Source organism: Mustelus asterias, chromosome 4, assembly GCF_964213995.1.
Source record: "Mustelus asterias chromosome 4, sMusAst1.hap1.1, whole genome shotgun sequence".
NCBI lineage: Eukaryota > Metazoa > Chordata > Chondrichthyes > Carcharhiniformes > Triakidae > Mustelus > Mustelus asterias.
Window position 1 is genome coordinate 50548868 of NC_135804.1, and position 14987 is coordinate 50563854.

General features: G+C 38.4%; 2 protein-coding genes across 2 annotated transcripts in view; one reads left to right on the forward strand and one right to left on the reverse strand.

Annotated features, from left to right (window-relative positions):
• The window catches only part of LOC144493108 (BTB/POZ domain-containing protein KCTD19-like), a 104250-nt gene extending 94399 nt beyond the window's left edge, over positions 1–9851 (forward strand). The window contains exons 14-17 of the mRNA XM_078212009.1: positions 326–367; positions 888–1042; positions 4244–4345; positions 9753–9851. Coding sequence (XP_078068135.1) covers positions 326–367; positions 888–1042; positions 4244–4345; positions 9753–9851 — 398 coding nt within the window. The remainder of the gene's footprint in view (positions 1–325; positions 368–887; positions 1043–4243; positions 4346–9752) is intronic.
• plekhg4 (pleckstrin homology domain containing, family G (with RhoGef domain) member 4) overlaps positions 9643–14987 on the reverse strand; it is a 213957-nt gene continuing 208612 nt past the window's right edge. The window contains exon 23 of the mRNA XM_078210999.1: positions 9643–12546. Within this exon, the coding sequence (XP_078067125.1) occupies positions 12541–12546 (6 nt within the window). The 3' untranslated portion in view covers positions 9643–12540. The remainder of the gene's footprint in view (positions 12547–14987) is intronic.

Genomic DNA, 14987 nt, shown 5'->3' on the forward strand with positions numbered 1-14987 from the left:
TAATAAAAACTACGAGCGCCTCTCCAGAGGCTTGGCTAGCTGTACCAAGATGCTTGGAAATCTTCAGTTCTGGATAACTTCTGGTTGGTTGCATTGGGGAAAAATAGAAATTCTGGTTGGTAGTGCATTCTGGTTGGCACAATGCCAGATAACACAAAGTTTGCTGAAATTCAAACTGCTGTGTAATTCACAAATTGAGTGGATTTAGATTATGCCTGATATTGTATTAATTCAATACTTTATCATAATCTCATTTGAAAACAAACACTGCACTAACTTGAATTATTTATTTGCTCAAAAGACCTGTTTCCATATTCTTCCATAGATGATGCACGATTTGCTCACTCGGAAAACTGTCATGTCACAGGTATTTATTATACATTCCAAAGGAAAATACTTCCTTATTTACCAAAATGTGACTTTTGATATTCAGTTTGTTTTGCAAAACGTTTAAAATACTGTATTTGCTTATTGGTCTTCTTCAGAGTGTGCAATTGCTGTTTTCTCCTCCATCCCTGATCACCAATGCCTTATGGTGGTTGTAATTGAGAGGGGAATATAGGAATCCTGCTGAAAGACCTATTTCAATGCTGTTTTGCTCCGGTCATCATAATTAACATGAGTGACTTGCCTTCCAATTACCCTCCCTCAGTTGGAGAGCACTTTGCTTCTTCTTGGACCACACAGAGTGCAGATGAGACCGGGAGCTTAGTGAAATATGGAGGACAAATTGAAGTTGTATTGATGCAATGCCAAATTTGTTACTATAAATAGCACCAACAAACTATATGAATTAAATGATCATTCTAACCAGACAAAAAATTCCAGTAACCTTGCCTTAATTTGATTTTCAAGATAAAAATACTTCTTTATTTAAAATTTTATAGGTTTAGCGTCTCTTACCTTTAACTTATCACATGAAGAAATATTTTATGCCAGGGAATGTAATCACTTTTTGACTGGAATCATCCTGGACTCATATACTTTGAAGGATCCACGACAAATAACATGGGAAATCCTGCAACTTGTAAACATTCTTTGGGTATGTTTTATTAGTATTATTTCAGCAATATAGAAATGTCAGTTATTAACATTTGTTACTATGTTTTTGTTTTGTTTGTAAATTTAAAATTAATTGGTTAACAAATGAAGTTAATACAGTGAGGGAGGATATTATGCAAGTGTAAGCTAGTTTTAAAATATTAATGTGCATGCCATCAAAGGGGGTGGGTGGCAAATGAAATTTACAGTGAAATACTTCTGATGAGAGAAACTGTTTACATTGGCGGAGGGCCAGTAATAAGAGGACACACATTTAAGAATATTGGCAAGATGAGAATTTCTTTTGTACTGTGAATTGTGTGGTCTGGAATGCACTGCCTGTAATGGTAGTGGTAGCAGATTCACTATTAACTTTCAAAAGGAAATTAGATGTATACTTGAAATGGTACGGTAACATGGAAGTGCAGGGCAGTGGGATTAATTGGATAGCTCATGATGGGCTCTGTGGTCACCTCCTGTGCTCCTGTATGATTCTGTGAAACAGCCTCCTGCATAAACATACAAACACATGGAATGGGAATCAAGAGGTAACAGAGAGAAAAACAATATGCACCAAGGATTGACAGGTAGCACTTGAGTAAGAAATGGAAAGGTATTAGGTGAGCTCAGAGTGAGAGGAAATGCACTAAAGCCTAAAGGATTTACTGTGTATGTATGTGAATACAGAATGTGGTAAATGAGGTGGTGATATGCAGGCGCAGGTAGCTACATGGAAATATGGTCGTATCACCATCATGAAGACTTTATTCAAAAAAAGGATTGGATACTAAATATTCATCTTCTGGTGTGGTGACCAGAACTGCATGCAGTTTTCCAATTACTCCCTAATTAGTGGTTTATACAGTCCAACATAACCTCCCAACTCTTATATCCCATGCCTTTTCTAATAAAGGCAAATATTCCATCTGCATTCATGACTACCTTATCTACCTGTTCAGCACCTTCAAGGATCTGTACTTCAAGGTCCCTCTGTTCCTCTACACTTTACAATATCCTACAATTAGCACAAAAAGCAAGGGACCTACTATTGAGCTCTGTGGAACCCCACTGCAAATAGTCTTCCAGTCAAAATAAAACATGGGTCACCTCTCTGTGCCAATTTGCCACTTTGCCTTGGATTCCAAGGCTTTTACATTTGGTATCAGTCTATCATGTGGGACCTTATCAAAAGCCTTGCTAAATTTGAGATAAACTACATTAAATGCACTACTGTCATTTACTCTCCTTGTTATCTCCTCAAACAAATTCAGTGTTAGTCAGACACAACCTACCTTTAACAAATCAATTTTTCTTGATACAAGGTGTTCAGAGGACATAGGAAGAGGACTGGCTTTATTAATTAAGGAAAAGGTTTCAAGTGTTGGAGAGGATATAGAGTCCAGGACAGGATCTATTTTGTAAGAGTTAATAAAGAATAGAGGTACCGTTCCACTAAGGGCCTTTCCAATAGGCCATCAACTAGGGGGAAAAGTATAGAGAAACAGGAAATTATAGAGAGATGCAAAGGCTATAGTTAGAATGGGGGACTTTAATTACCTGAATATAGTCTGGGATGGTAACAGTGTAAAGGGCAGAAAGAGGGAAGAGTTTCTGAAGTGTGCTCAAGAAAGTTTTCCAGATACTATGGCCGGAATTTTACCGTCCCGGCCGCTACAGGAATCAGAGAGGGGAGGGGCGGACCAGGAAAGGTCCATTGATCTCGGGCAGGATTTTACAGTTTCAGGACAAGCAAGGCTGTAAAATCCCACCCTTTGTTTCCAGTCCAACAAGAAAGGAGGCAGAAAAGGATCTGATTCATGGTAATGAAGTGGGCCAGGTGGACATTCAGGGAATAGTCACCATAGTGTTAGAAGTTTTAGGTTAGCTACAGAAAAAACAAGGAGCAATCTAGACTAAAAAAATAATTAAATGTGGGCCAAATTCAATGGGGTGCGAATAGATCTGTCCTCTGTAAATCGGAATCAAGCAAAACTGTAATTGAACAATGAGTTGCCTTTACAGGGGAGATCATTCGGGTACAGTTGAGCTATATTCCACACGGTGGGCAAGGTAGCAGAAACAAAGCTCAATCTCTCTGGATGACAAATTAGAGAGTAAAATTAAGCATAAAAAGATTGAGTATGACAGATATCAGGTTGATAATACACGTGTGAACCAAGTTAAATATAGAAAATTTAGAGAGGAAGATAAAAAAAGAAACAAGAGCAGCAAAGAGAGAGCATGAGAAGGGCAGACAGCCAACGTAAAAGTGAATCTAAAGTATTTGGAGGCATTTAAATAGTAAAAGGAGGTGGGCCAACTTGGGACCAAAAAGGAGATTTAAGTATGGTGGCCAAGGGCAAGGCTGAGGTACTAACTGAGCAAGGAAAACAAGATAGTAGAATGGGTGGAAATGTGGCAGGTGAAATTTAATGCAAAGAAGTGTAAGACTTGGTGTATCTGCACAAATTGTTGAAGATGGCATGGCAGCTTGAGAAAGTGGTTAAGGCAAACTGAGTCCTGGACTTTATGAATAGTAAGAAGTCTCACAACACCAGGTTAAAGTCCAACAGGTTTATTTAGTAGCAAATACCCTTATGGTATTTGCTACCAAATAAACCTGTTGGACTTTAACCTGGTGTTGTGAGACTTCTTACTGTGCTTACCCCAGTTCAACGCCGGCATCTCCACTTTATGAATAGAGGCATTGAACACAAAGCAAGGAAATTATGGTGAATCTTTGAAAAACACAAGTACAACCTCAATTTGAGAATCATGCCAAATTCTGAGCATTTAGAAAGGATGTGAATGTATTGGAGGAGGTACAGAAAAGATTTATGAAAATACGTCCAGCTTTGAGGGACTACAGTTAAGAGGTTGGGGTGTTTTCCTCAGAAAATTAGGTTGGGAGGAAATTTGATAAGGCGTATTCAAAATCATGAGTGGTTTGGACAAAGTAGATAGTTAACTATGGCACAGGTTGAATAGATATTTTATATACATAGCTGCATTCCATGAGAATAATAAATGTTTATATTCTGTAGATATGTTAAAATTTTCAAACATATATTCATAGAAACGTATTTATATTTCACCAAAGTGAATATGCAGGTCAGTGAGCATTGTTCAGCAATCTGCTACAGTAACTGAATAATTATCATTTAGGATGCAACTTTTAAAACCTAATTTTTTGTATTTTAAGACAGAAGAAATAACACCAGAAATATTTGTGTCTAAGTTGCTAAATCTAAGTGTCTTCAAGAACCAAAAGCATTCACATGACAAGCTGGTTAAATGGTTAACGGTGAGTAATAGATATTTGACCATTAAAAGGATATTCTACCGGGTTTCAAATCCTAATCTTCCTTCACATCATAAATTTATCACCAACACGAAACAATTGTTGTGCAAGTCGTACCTGTGTTTGTTGTAAATGATTTTAGCACATTTGAAAAGAAAAACCAACAGGTATTTAGTGAGCTAACCTTTGCTGATTTTCTCCATAACAACTCAGAACCTCATGTGGATCACATTAGGAATGTAGTTCAAGATACTTGGAATAAACTGAGTGCAGCAGTGGCAATGGGTGCTGGAGGGATCAAGGCAAATGGAAAACGGTACCTATGATTTTGAGGGCATCATTCATTCACCAAGTTATTTGAATACTATGAGGGTGATTCTCCCATTCCGACCCACTCATTTTTTGGTGGGTCAGGTTGGGAGATGTGTGCATGCGCCGATTCGCGGAATTCGCGCATGCTTTCCGGACACGTGCATCTCCTACCGCCGGAAAGCAGGCGCGGTTGGGACCATACAGGAAACCGGTGGGAAGACCAGGTAAGTCATTTTAATCCGATTTCAATGTTATTTAAATATGATTATTGGGCCCGGGACTGAATTCCCCGGGCCTGATAGCATCTCCCACCCCGCCAGTGCAATTTCGCTCCAGCGGCATTTAGAGTAGCTCCCCACTTTCAGAGAACTAGCGGGAGATCCTGATGGAGTGAAGGAGGGGCAAACTGGGTCCCCCAGGGGCTCGGGTGGCAGGGGGTAGTGTTCCCTGGGAATAGACACCCTGGCAGTGCCAGCCTGTGCCTCCTGGCATTGACCAAAGTGCCCATGCCCAGGGGACACCTTAGCACTGCCCATCGGGCAGGGGGCAGTGCCAAGAGGACGGGGCCTAGGGGGTGATCGGTGGGGTTGAGGGGTGACCACTGCCACTCTGCATTGGCATCAGTTGGGCTGGAGGGAGGCCAGCGATCGGGGTGGGCTGAGGTGGTCTGCCGGAGGGGTTCTGCCTCCTGGAGGGGGGGGGGTCTGCCAGATCTGGGCACTCTGAGGGGAGGGGGGCAGGGGGGGGGAAGGTGGAGCGGCAGGGCTGGCCCGGGAATGCTTGTGGGGGCTGTGATTGGGCCGTGGGGGCTGGGAGGGCTGCACTGTGAGGGTCCCAGGCTGGCCAGCGATCAAGCTGGCCAGTAAACGGGAAGCTGACAGTTCAGGGCTACTGCGCATGCGCAGAATTCTGGAACTGTCATAGACTCTAGCGTGAATAGGCCTCACCCCTTGAGCTTTTAATGATATTCACAAGCGACTTCTGCATTGCACAGAGTGTGGGAAATTCGAGTCTGAACTCCAACTGAAAAAACTATTGTGAATTACACCATTTCTCGCGCCAATTCAGCACTTAGAACCTTTTTGTGAGAATCGCCCCCTATATATTGAATAAACAAAGTGCTGGAAATGCACAAACAAGTCCAGAGTATCTTGGAAGAGGAAAGTTTATATTTAGAGACTTTTCAAAAGGTGTTCACTAAACATTAATTTTTTTTAACAAAATACTGGCAATGCTGGAAAGACTCAGGTCAGTCAGCATCTGTGGAGAGAGAAACAGATTTAACGAGTGTGTTTTTACAGGGCACTGTGATGAGCAGAGGGATCCCCTGCCTGCTACCAGCCTATGCTGGGCCGAGCACTTGGCTTGGACCTCTCCTGCCACTGGTTAGATCCTGATGATAGCAGGGTGAGGCCCTGAAGTGGACATTAATTGCCAATTGAGGCACTGCAGTGGGTAATCTGGTAGGCAGGCTGCCTGACGCCATCCCCTACCATTATTAAAATTATAGTGAGGGCATGGATAGGCAGGGAGATGATCGGCCAGTCAAAGGCCCCCAGGGCCTTAAAACCCACCAGCAAGGATGTGCCAACATTTCAGATCAGGTCATTGACCCGAAACGTAATTCTGCTTCTTGCTTCAACGATATGACTGACCTGTCGAGTGTTTCCTAAGTTTTCTGTTTTTATTAGATTATTTTAATTTTCTGATGATTGGCCTGCTTTTTATTTGCAGTGTTTTATTTTTATTTCAGGTTTTAAACAGTGAAATGTGTGTGTTGGCACCATCAGAATTTCTTGGTTCTCAGAAAATTTATTCTATTTAATTATAGCTTTGCTAAAAGATTATTTTGAAAGTTGTATGTGGAGCATACTGTATATTACTTGTAAAACAGAACAAGGGATTAACTTTTCCACTAGAACTATAACACTACTACGTCCAAATTTAAACTTAAAATACATCAGTTCACAATTTAAAGAAGAAAAGTGCAGCACAGGAACAGGATCTTCGGCCCTCCAAGGCTATACTGATCATGATGCCCTAAGAAAAAAACCTTTCTTGGTCCATATCCCTCTATTTCCTCCCTATTCAGCTACCCATCCAGATGCCTCCTCTGGCAGCTTGAAAAACGGCACCGTACATCTCCCTTAAACTTTCCCCCTCTCACCTTGAACCTGTGCCTTCTTATAATTGACACTTCTGCCCTTGGTAAAAGCTTCTATTTACCCTGTCTAGGCCTCTCATAATTTTGTAGACCTCTATCAGGTTTCCCCTCAGCCTCCGTCTTTCCAGTGAATACAATCCTAGTTTATTCAACCTCTCCCCATAGTCAACACCCTCAAGACCAGGCAACATCCTGGTGAACCTTCTTTGCACTCTCTCCAAAGCTTCCATGTCCTTCTGGTAGTGTGGTAACCAGAACTGCAGGCAATACTCCAAATGTGGCCTAACCAAAGTTTTGTATAGCTGCAACATGATTTTCCAACTCTTGTACTCAATGAAGGCTAGCATGCCATATGCCTTCTTAATCACCTTGGCCACCTGTGTTGCCACTTTTAGGGAACTGTGGATTTGCATGCCCAGGTCGCTCTGCATGTTAATGTTCCTAAGGGTTCTGCCATTTACAGTATAATTCACACCTAAATTTGATCCTCCAAAATGCATCACCTCACATTTGTCTGGATTAAACTCCATCTGCCATTTCTGTGCCCAAGTCTCCAATCGATATCTTGTTGTATCCTCTGACAATCCCCGGCACTGTCAGCAATTTTCATGTCATCCACAAATTTACTAATCAGACCACCCACATTTTCCTCTAGATCATTTATATATACTACAGACAGAGGTCCCAGCACTGATGCCTGCGGAACACCACTCCTGCAGATCTCCATTCTGCAAAAACACCCTTTCACTGCTACTCTGTCTTCTATGACCAAGCCAGTTCTATATCCATTTAGCCAGCTCACCCCGATCCCATGTGATTTTAGTTTTTGTACCAGTCTGCCATATGGGACTTTGTCAAGCGCCTTACTAAAGTCCATATAAACTACATCCACAGCTCTTCCTTCATCAATTATCTTTGTCACCTCTTCAAAAAACTCAAAATCAAGTTCGAGACATGACCTTCCTCGTACAAAACCGTGCTGCCTGTCACTAACTAGTCTATTTTCTTCCAAATGTGCATATATCCTGTCCCTTAGTATCTTCTCCAAAAGCTTCCTTACCACATCAGGCTCACCGGCCTATAATTTCCTGGATTATCCCTGTTTCCTTTCTTAAACAAGGGAACAACATTGGCTATTCTCTAGTTCTCTTGAATCTCACCTGTGGTCAAAGAGGATGTAAAAATATGTGAAGGCTCCAGCTATTTCTTCCCTTGCCTCCCACAGTAACCTGGGATAGATCCCATCTGCAATTTAGGATACTCAACACTTCCTCCTTTGATATATTGACATTCTCAAGAGCGTTCACACACCTATCCCTGACCTCAACATCCGTCATGTCCTTCTCCTTGGTGAATCCAATACAAAGTAGTAATTAAGGATTTCACCCACTTCCTGTGGTTCCACACATAACTTCCCTCCATTGTCCTTGATTGAGCCTACTTATTTTCTTGCTACCCTCTTGCTCCTAATATATGCATAAAAAGCCTTGGGATTCTCCTTGACCTGTTTGCTAAAAATATTTCATGGCCCCTTTTAGCCCTCCTAATTCTGTTTAATTTCCTTCCTACTTTCACAATACTCTTCAAGGGCTTCGTCAGTTTTTAGATGCCTAGACCTATCGTATGCTTCCTTTTTCCTATTCCTGTGAATATTACCAGTTCAGTAAATATATTGCTCAAGGATTTTAAAAGGTCCAATGATTTCTAATAGCTTGTTAAAAAAGTTTAGGCATATAATGTGATAACTGATGGATAGATAGTCAGATGATAGAAAGGAAAAATAGTTAGTTGACCAGATGGAAACGATTAATCTTTGTTCTTGGCATATATAAATGATTTTGGACTTGGGCATTGGAAGCACAGTATGAACATTTGCTGTTGACAGAGGTTTGACAAACAAGGAAGCAGACTTCAAAATACCTTGTAATGTGATGATAGTAGTGCAATTAATGTGGATTTTTTTGTTTTTAAGGGGATGTTTAATAATTCAGCTTTATGCTACAGGCAGTCAGTACGTGTGGAGGGAATGCAGCTCAAGATTTTGAGAGAGCACGATAATTACTCATTTCAACCTTGCACATCGTTGAGTTAATGGACATTGTTTTACTTAAGTTCCCCGGGGATTTTGGATTAGTGTGATTGACAGTCATGTGATGATGTGGTTTATGTGCAGACACACATACTTTTGCAGAAAGGAGTTGGAGTTTGGCTTTTCTGGTTGAAGTTAGAATCTTGAAGGCTTCTGAAAGCTCTATATCTCTGAAAACTCCAAGGCTGTCTATACTTTTGGCAAGTATATTTGTGATTGCTAACTATATTTAAAGTGGCCTTTAAGTCTCTGAGAGGAATGTTACTTATTTGGAATTGAAAAAGTGATGTTAGAAATTAAAGTTGTTTCCTTTTCATTTTTAAATATTGTTCAACTGTTAATTGTTTTAAGTTGCTTCATTTGCTAGAGTTATGTTTAAACTGTGAAGTTTTTTTTCCTATAAAAGATCCCTACTTTGTCTGGAATCATTCCCGGCAGGAAGTATCCAATAGGAAAATTGTTGGGGGTCTAGTTAGGCTTCATAAGTGAGAACATACAGGTTAATGGATTGGGTAGAAAGAGAGTTTTGAAATTATGAAGGGTTTTGAATAGGGAAAAATGATATTTTCTCTGGTTATGGAGTAAGTGACAAGTGGTCAACAAATTAAAATCAGTGGCAAAAGAGTCAGGAGGATTTCTGTACTCAGTTTGAGTATGGAATATTTTACAACAGGGAATAGTTGAGGCAAAGACTGAATTATGTCGAACATTTTTGTTTCTTTTGTGTTTAATTACCAAACACCTTGGCATGTACATTACAAAAGGTACAAAATAATTAGTCTGCAAGGTTTCAGTTCTTAAAATGTGATTGTTACAAAAATATTGCCTATATTTGTGTTTTCCAGTTGACACTGCCATTTGCTTGGAAGTATGGCCACTGCATGGAACTGTTGTTGAAGAAAGGATATTACAAATCAATCTCATTTCCTGTGTTAGGAAACTAATTTGAAAAAAGGACAACAAATTAATTTGAACCCAATTTCATTGATTTCACAGTAATAATTGTATGCAATGTCATTGTCGATATTTTGAAACTGCTTAGCAAATTTCAGTATAAATTAATCTATTTAATGCCAGATTTGTTCATTCAGAAAGCAGAGCTTCAAGACATGAAGATATGAAAAATATTGTCTGGTCAGTGCAATAATAATTAGTCCAGCCCATCCATACCTTCTGCTTTTGTCATCATTGTGGGCTCGCATGTAAATCAAGAATGCCGCAAAGAATACAAATAAATGTTTCTATAACAGATCCTGACCAGTTTTACACAATGTTGGTTTGAACACCTTATTTTGTATATATCAAATATATAATTTCCATTCTGGCCACATGAAATTAGTTTGACTTTCTGCAAGATTGGTAAGATCTCACATATTCATTATTTTTGCAGGAAAGTGTGTATTTTAAGTTCTATATATATATATTGGTGTTTAGGTCAGAGAACTGACTACATTAGTTTAAAAAGTATTGTGACTGTTATTTCTTGGAGTTGTAGCTTCCAGAGATCGTATTCTGAGATTGGTATCAAGAGATATCAATATTGCTTGAAGATTATGACAACTTTGGCAGTGAATATTACCAACATGAAAACTTGTTCATTATTTGTAATTGATCTCATACTTGTCCTTATTAATGGAAATTATTTACAATGTTTGTGTAGAACAGAAGCTTTACTATACTGTTAAATTTTATCATAAATTTAATAGCTGTTTTAACATGCTAAATGTTTGCTGATACAACCTTGATGGCACCAATAGCTTGATGTCAGCTATCATGACCCTGTTTCTGGAATTTGGGATGGGGATTCTTGCTTTGGGTAAAGGTTCTGCTCTGCCAGAGTAAGGCTACAGGAATCTCCAAGTTTTAGTTCCGTAATTTAATTTATTTTTAGGTGCAAAAGTGGCATAACTCCAGAAATAAGAGTAAACAAATGGGGAGGGTTAGGAGGATAACCACATCTGGAGCGAAGGTCATATTTAACTTCACGGGGAAGATGACCAGAGCTATAAATTAATATGCCACTAGCTAATTCCAAGGTTGGCTTTAACTTGTGCACTATAGCTGCAGGTTACACTACATACTATCAGAAGGGAAGTCAATACCCTGATTTTCAAGACAGCTAATTTGATGGGAATGTAGTACCAGGTGGAGACAAATGAAATTGCACGTCAGTTTTTACAGATTGGCACGATTTACCAAGAGTTTTAGGGGCTAGATGATCTTCAGTTGGTCGATGGCTAGTGTCCACCTACCCTTTAATTACCCGTGTATGGTCAAATTGGGTTACAGAATTTGGATATGGCCCAGCCTTTACTCTGTCTTTTCTGAGTCCATTTATATTCATGGAGAGCAGCAGACACAAGTGATGGCCAGTGATCTGTTAACCGTTTGCTCAATGGCAGATGAAGTTCATGAAATAAGTAGCAGACTCTCCTTTAAAATGACTGAATGGGACAAACAGCAGTTGAGCTGTACAGGGTTGTTAGCCTAAAACTACTTTGCGAGCATGTGATATGCAGAATGCCACTGAAATAAATGCTTCCAGGCTATTATCTCACTGTATGTATTGTCTGCACAGCAAGCTGCAGCACTTGACAATATGGGCTGTCAGCTCTCATATATTAAAAATACTCAGATCAGGCATGATCAGCTCTTATAATTAACTAAATTATAATTCACACAGCTCAGACATTTTAAGCTTCAAGAAACAATTTTCCAATGGAATGGATATTTAATTTGTATTTACTACACTTTTATATAATTTCCCACAATTTTATCAAATGAAATATTGCTCGTTCAATACTTGTGAATAAAGTTAAATTTGAAACAATGCTATTCATGTTTATTAAATACTGAAAATGCCCAAAATACCATGACAGCACATTAAATCAATGTTATTTTCTATCAGATTAATGGAAGTAATTATCATTGGCACTTGAGTGATTTCCCTGTTCATTGGTAATTAGTCAGAAAAAAAATGTATTTTTATTTATTTTTGCTCCCAAAAACCAGCACCACTGTGCTAAGTACATTATTTACAGATTTTACAGAAACAATTGTTTAGTGAGATAAATGCACTATGTTAAACTGTTTGAACAGAAGCTGCAAAACTCCTCTGTTATCAGCACCTCGTTAGTCTCACTATTCCATTTTATTATTAATGCTGGTCAATAGACCATTCTAAAATCTTTGAGCCAGTGTGACAAGTAAAATATTTTAATTTGCAAGTGAACAATTATAATTAAGTATCCCAACTAAGTATTATCTACAATAACTTTATGCAAGACACTAGAAACTGCCTAAGTGAATTGTTCATGAGAACTTTGATCAAACAGATCAACAAAACAAAGTTGCCACAGAAACGTTAACTAATATTTACAGTATAATTGCTCAGTTTCAGTAACATATTATCCAACTTATTAGCCAATATGAAGGTCATGTCATTTGCCAAATATGAGAACTGCTTCAAAAATAAACTTAAAAGTCAAAGCCTCTCGGCCACACACCAGAATGCTGTCATTGTACAAAAAATATAATGGTTTCGAAGGAATAGCAAATCACATTCCATTTTGGGGTGGTGTATAAAATACGAAGAAAGTTGCTTGTTCTGCTCTTCGTCCATTTGTCTTCCAGTTAAACCTAAAAGAAAGTATATGTTAAAACAATGCGACAAATATCGCATAATTCAAAATAACTAAATTTAGTGAAAGAAACAAGTTGATGAATTTTCTGCTCAAAGTAAGGAATATTAGTGCTAGGTAAAAAATTGTAACTTGTTTCAAATTGGCAATAAATATCTCTATTTCGTTAGGAGAGAGATAAATTGTTAGACCTCAGCTGGAGTAGTTCTGGGTATTGCATTTTAGGAATGTAAAAGATCCACAGGGCGAAGGGAAAACAATGGGAGTGCAACTAACTTACTCCAGCAAAGAGCTGGCACAGACATGATGGGCCTACAGTACTGTTATCATTCTGCTCTGGTTGCAGAGCGGATTCTTTTATAACATGAGCATGCGTAATAGATAGGATTTTTTAAAATGGAAAATATTTTCAGATGTAGTAATATATTTTTGTAGAAAGCTTTACTTATTTGAAATTAAGCAGCTAATAAATAATTCAGCTATCAATCCAAACTGGCTTATGTTTGAAAAAATATCAACTTGTGTTTAAGGCCTAATCTTTTGATTTTAAAGAGTTTGGTTTACAAGACAATGCGGTTGGCATGTCTGTCCACTGAAGATTATTCAAATCATATCCAAACAAACATACAAGATTTCATTGCTTGTAGTAGTTAATATATGGATTGACTCATTTTTTGAAAGCTAAGGTCACCATGCTATAGTTCTTAAAAGAACCAAGACCCTCTGACTTAAACGTTTACTGTGCACTATGCCCATGTCAGACAGGATCAAGCTTTCTAGTTGGAGACATAATTTAGTCATAATATATTTCAGCATTAAAAACATTAACGTTCAGGTTTGAAAACTTAGCAGTAAAATCAAACGCACAAGGATTCTTTATACCAAGCTGCAACTGTCAATAAATTTTCCACTGATTTGCCTTATTTTGCTGTCAATATACAGGCTGACAAAGATATGAGAAATTGCAATGGTACATATTCTGCTTCATTAAATAAATCCATGACTCTTTGATTTAAGAGTAAGGCTATATTCATTTAGAACTATTGATTGCTACCACCTGGAAAATGGTGTTTGTTGCCATTAAAGTTGGATAAAAAGGATTTAATTAATTTTAACCATTTTTGCTCCACTTTCACTTACCTTTAGTAGCAGCTTCACTGCGAAAAAAATCCATAATTTCCACATATCAACATAATGCACTTAGATTTAGAAATCACAAGTGTGTGTAAGGATTCAACTTGATTGTGTTCTATTTATGTGAACATGAAGAAGTTCAAGATTTATTAGGCAGTGAGAGAACTACTGGTTGAACAGTTCCTGATTGACCTGAAAAATTGACTTGTGTCTTGGAGAATGGTATATAGGCTGCAATATAGCACAGAGGTTGCCAATAATTAGCAATCTGTGATAATTAGGGGGTTTCATATTCCATATCAGGGAAAAGTCTTCATAATTTAAAAGTTTATATATACACTGTCTTTTCTTTACTGGAGTTGGGGGCACTGTAGAGTCTTGTGCTTCATTGAGGTAGTTGACTGCAAACAATCTCAACTATTTTAATAATTCATCACTTCAGGCCAGTGGCAGACAATTACTGGTCTGAGAAGACTTCCTCATTATCTGCCTATTGCTCAGATATTTGAAACAGTAATGTACTGTATGTAACCTAATACTAAATAATCAGGAAATCGTTGATATACTAATGTTTTAATTCCAGCTTGTCTATCTACTTATAATAAAAGCACACAGCAAGTGAATAAAGCAAGAAAGCAACACCCCACTTACTTAAAACAAGGCACGATAAAAAGCATAACTACGCTTACACCGTTGTGGATGGACTTAGGGTAATTTGATCTGATTTCTGCCGAGGAAAGTAAAATGATAGGTTAGCAAAGCAGTTAATAATCAACACCAAAGAAAGAGAAGGAAATGAAATTTAGTTTCTTCAGGTTTGGAACAGCACGGCAAGTAGCAAAAAAAGTACTGCTTAGCAGAAGCACACAGGATGACACTGGCATCAGGCCTTAGGCATAAGCAACTGTAACAGATTTTTTGATGGCAATATAGTACATACAGTAACTCCAAGCTCCTCTCCACATTAATCTGACATTTCCATTATCCTAATCATGTCAATTTCACACCCAAGATCAAATTATAGTAACCACTAAGTAACTGACTAAAATTTTGCTGTGTGTTCTACATTAAATACTGAAATTCCCAAATGCATTGATTGGCTGAGCACTAAAAGAAAAATATTTAAAAGTAGCATGCTTCTCGAAAATGTAAATAAAAACCATATTTGTGAAATCCAACACCGGCAAATATAAATCCTCTCATTCGTGTCATTCGGCCCTTTGAACCTGCTCCACCAGGGTAATTAACTGAGTAGTACTTATACAATAATATAAGAGGCAGCAATGATTTACACAGCGATGGCAT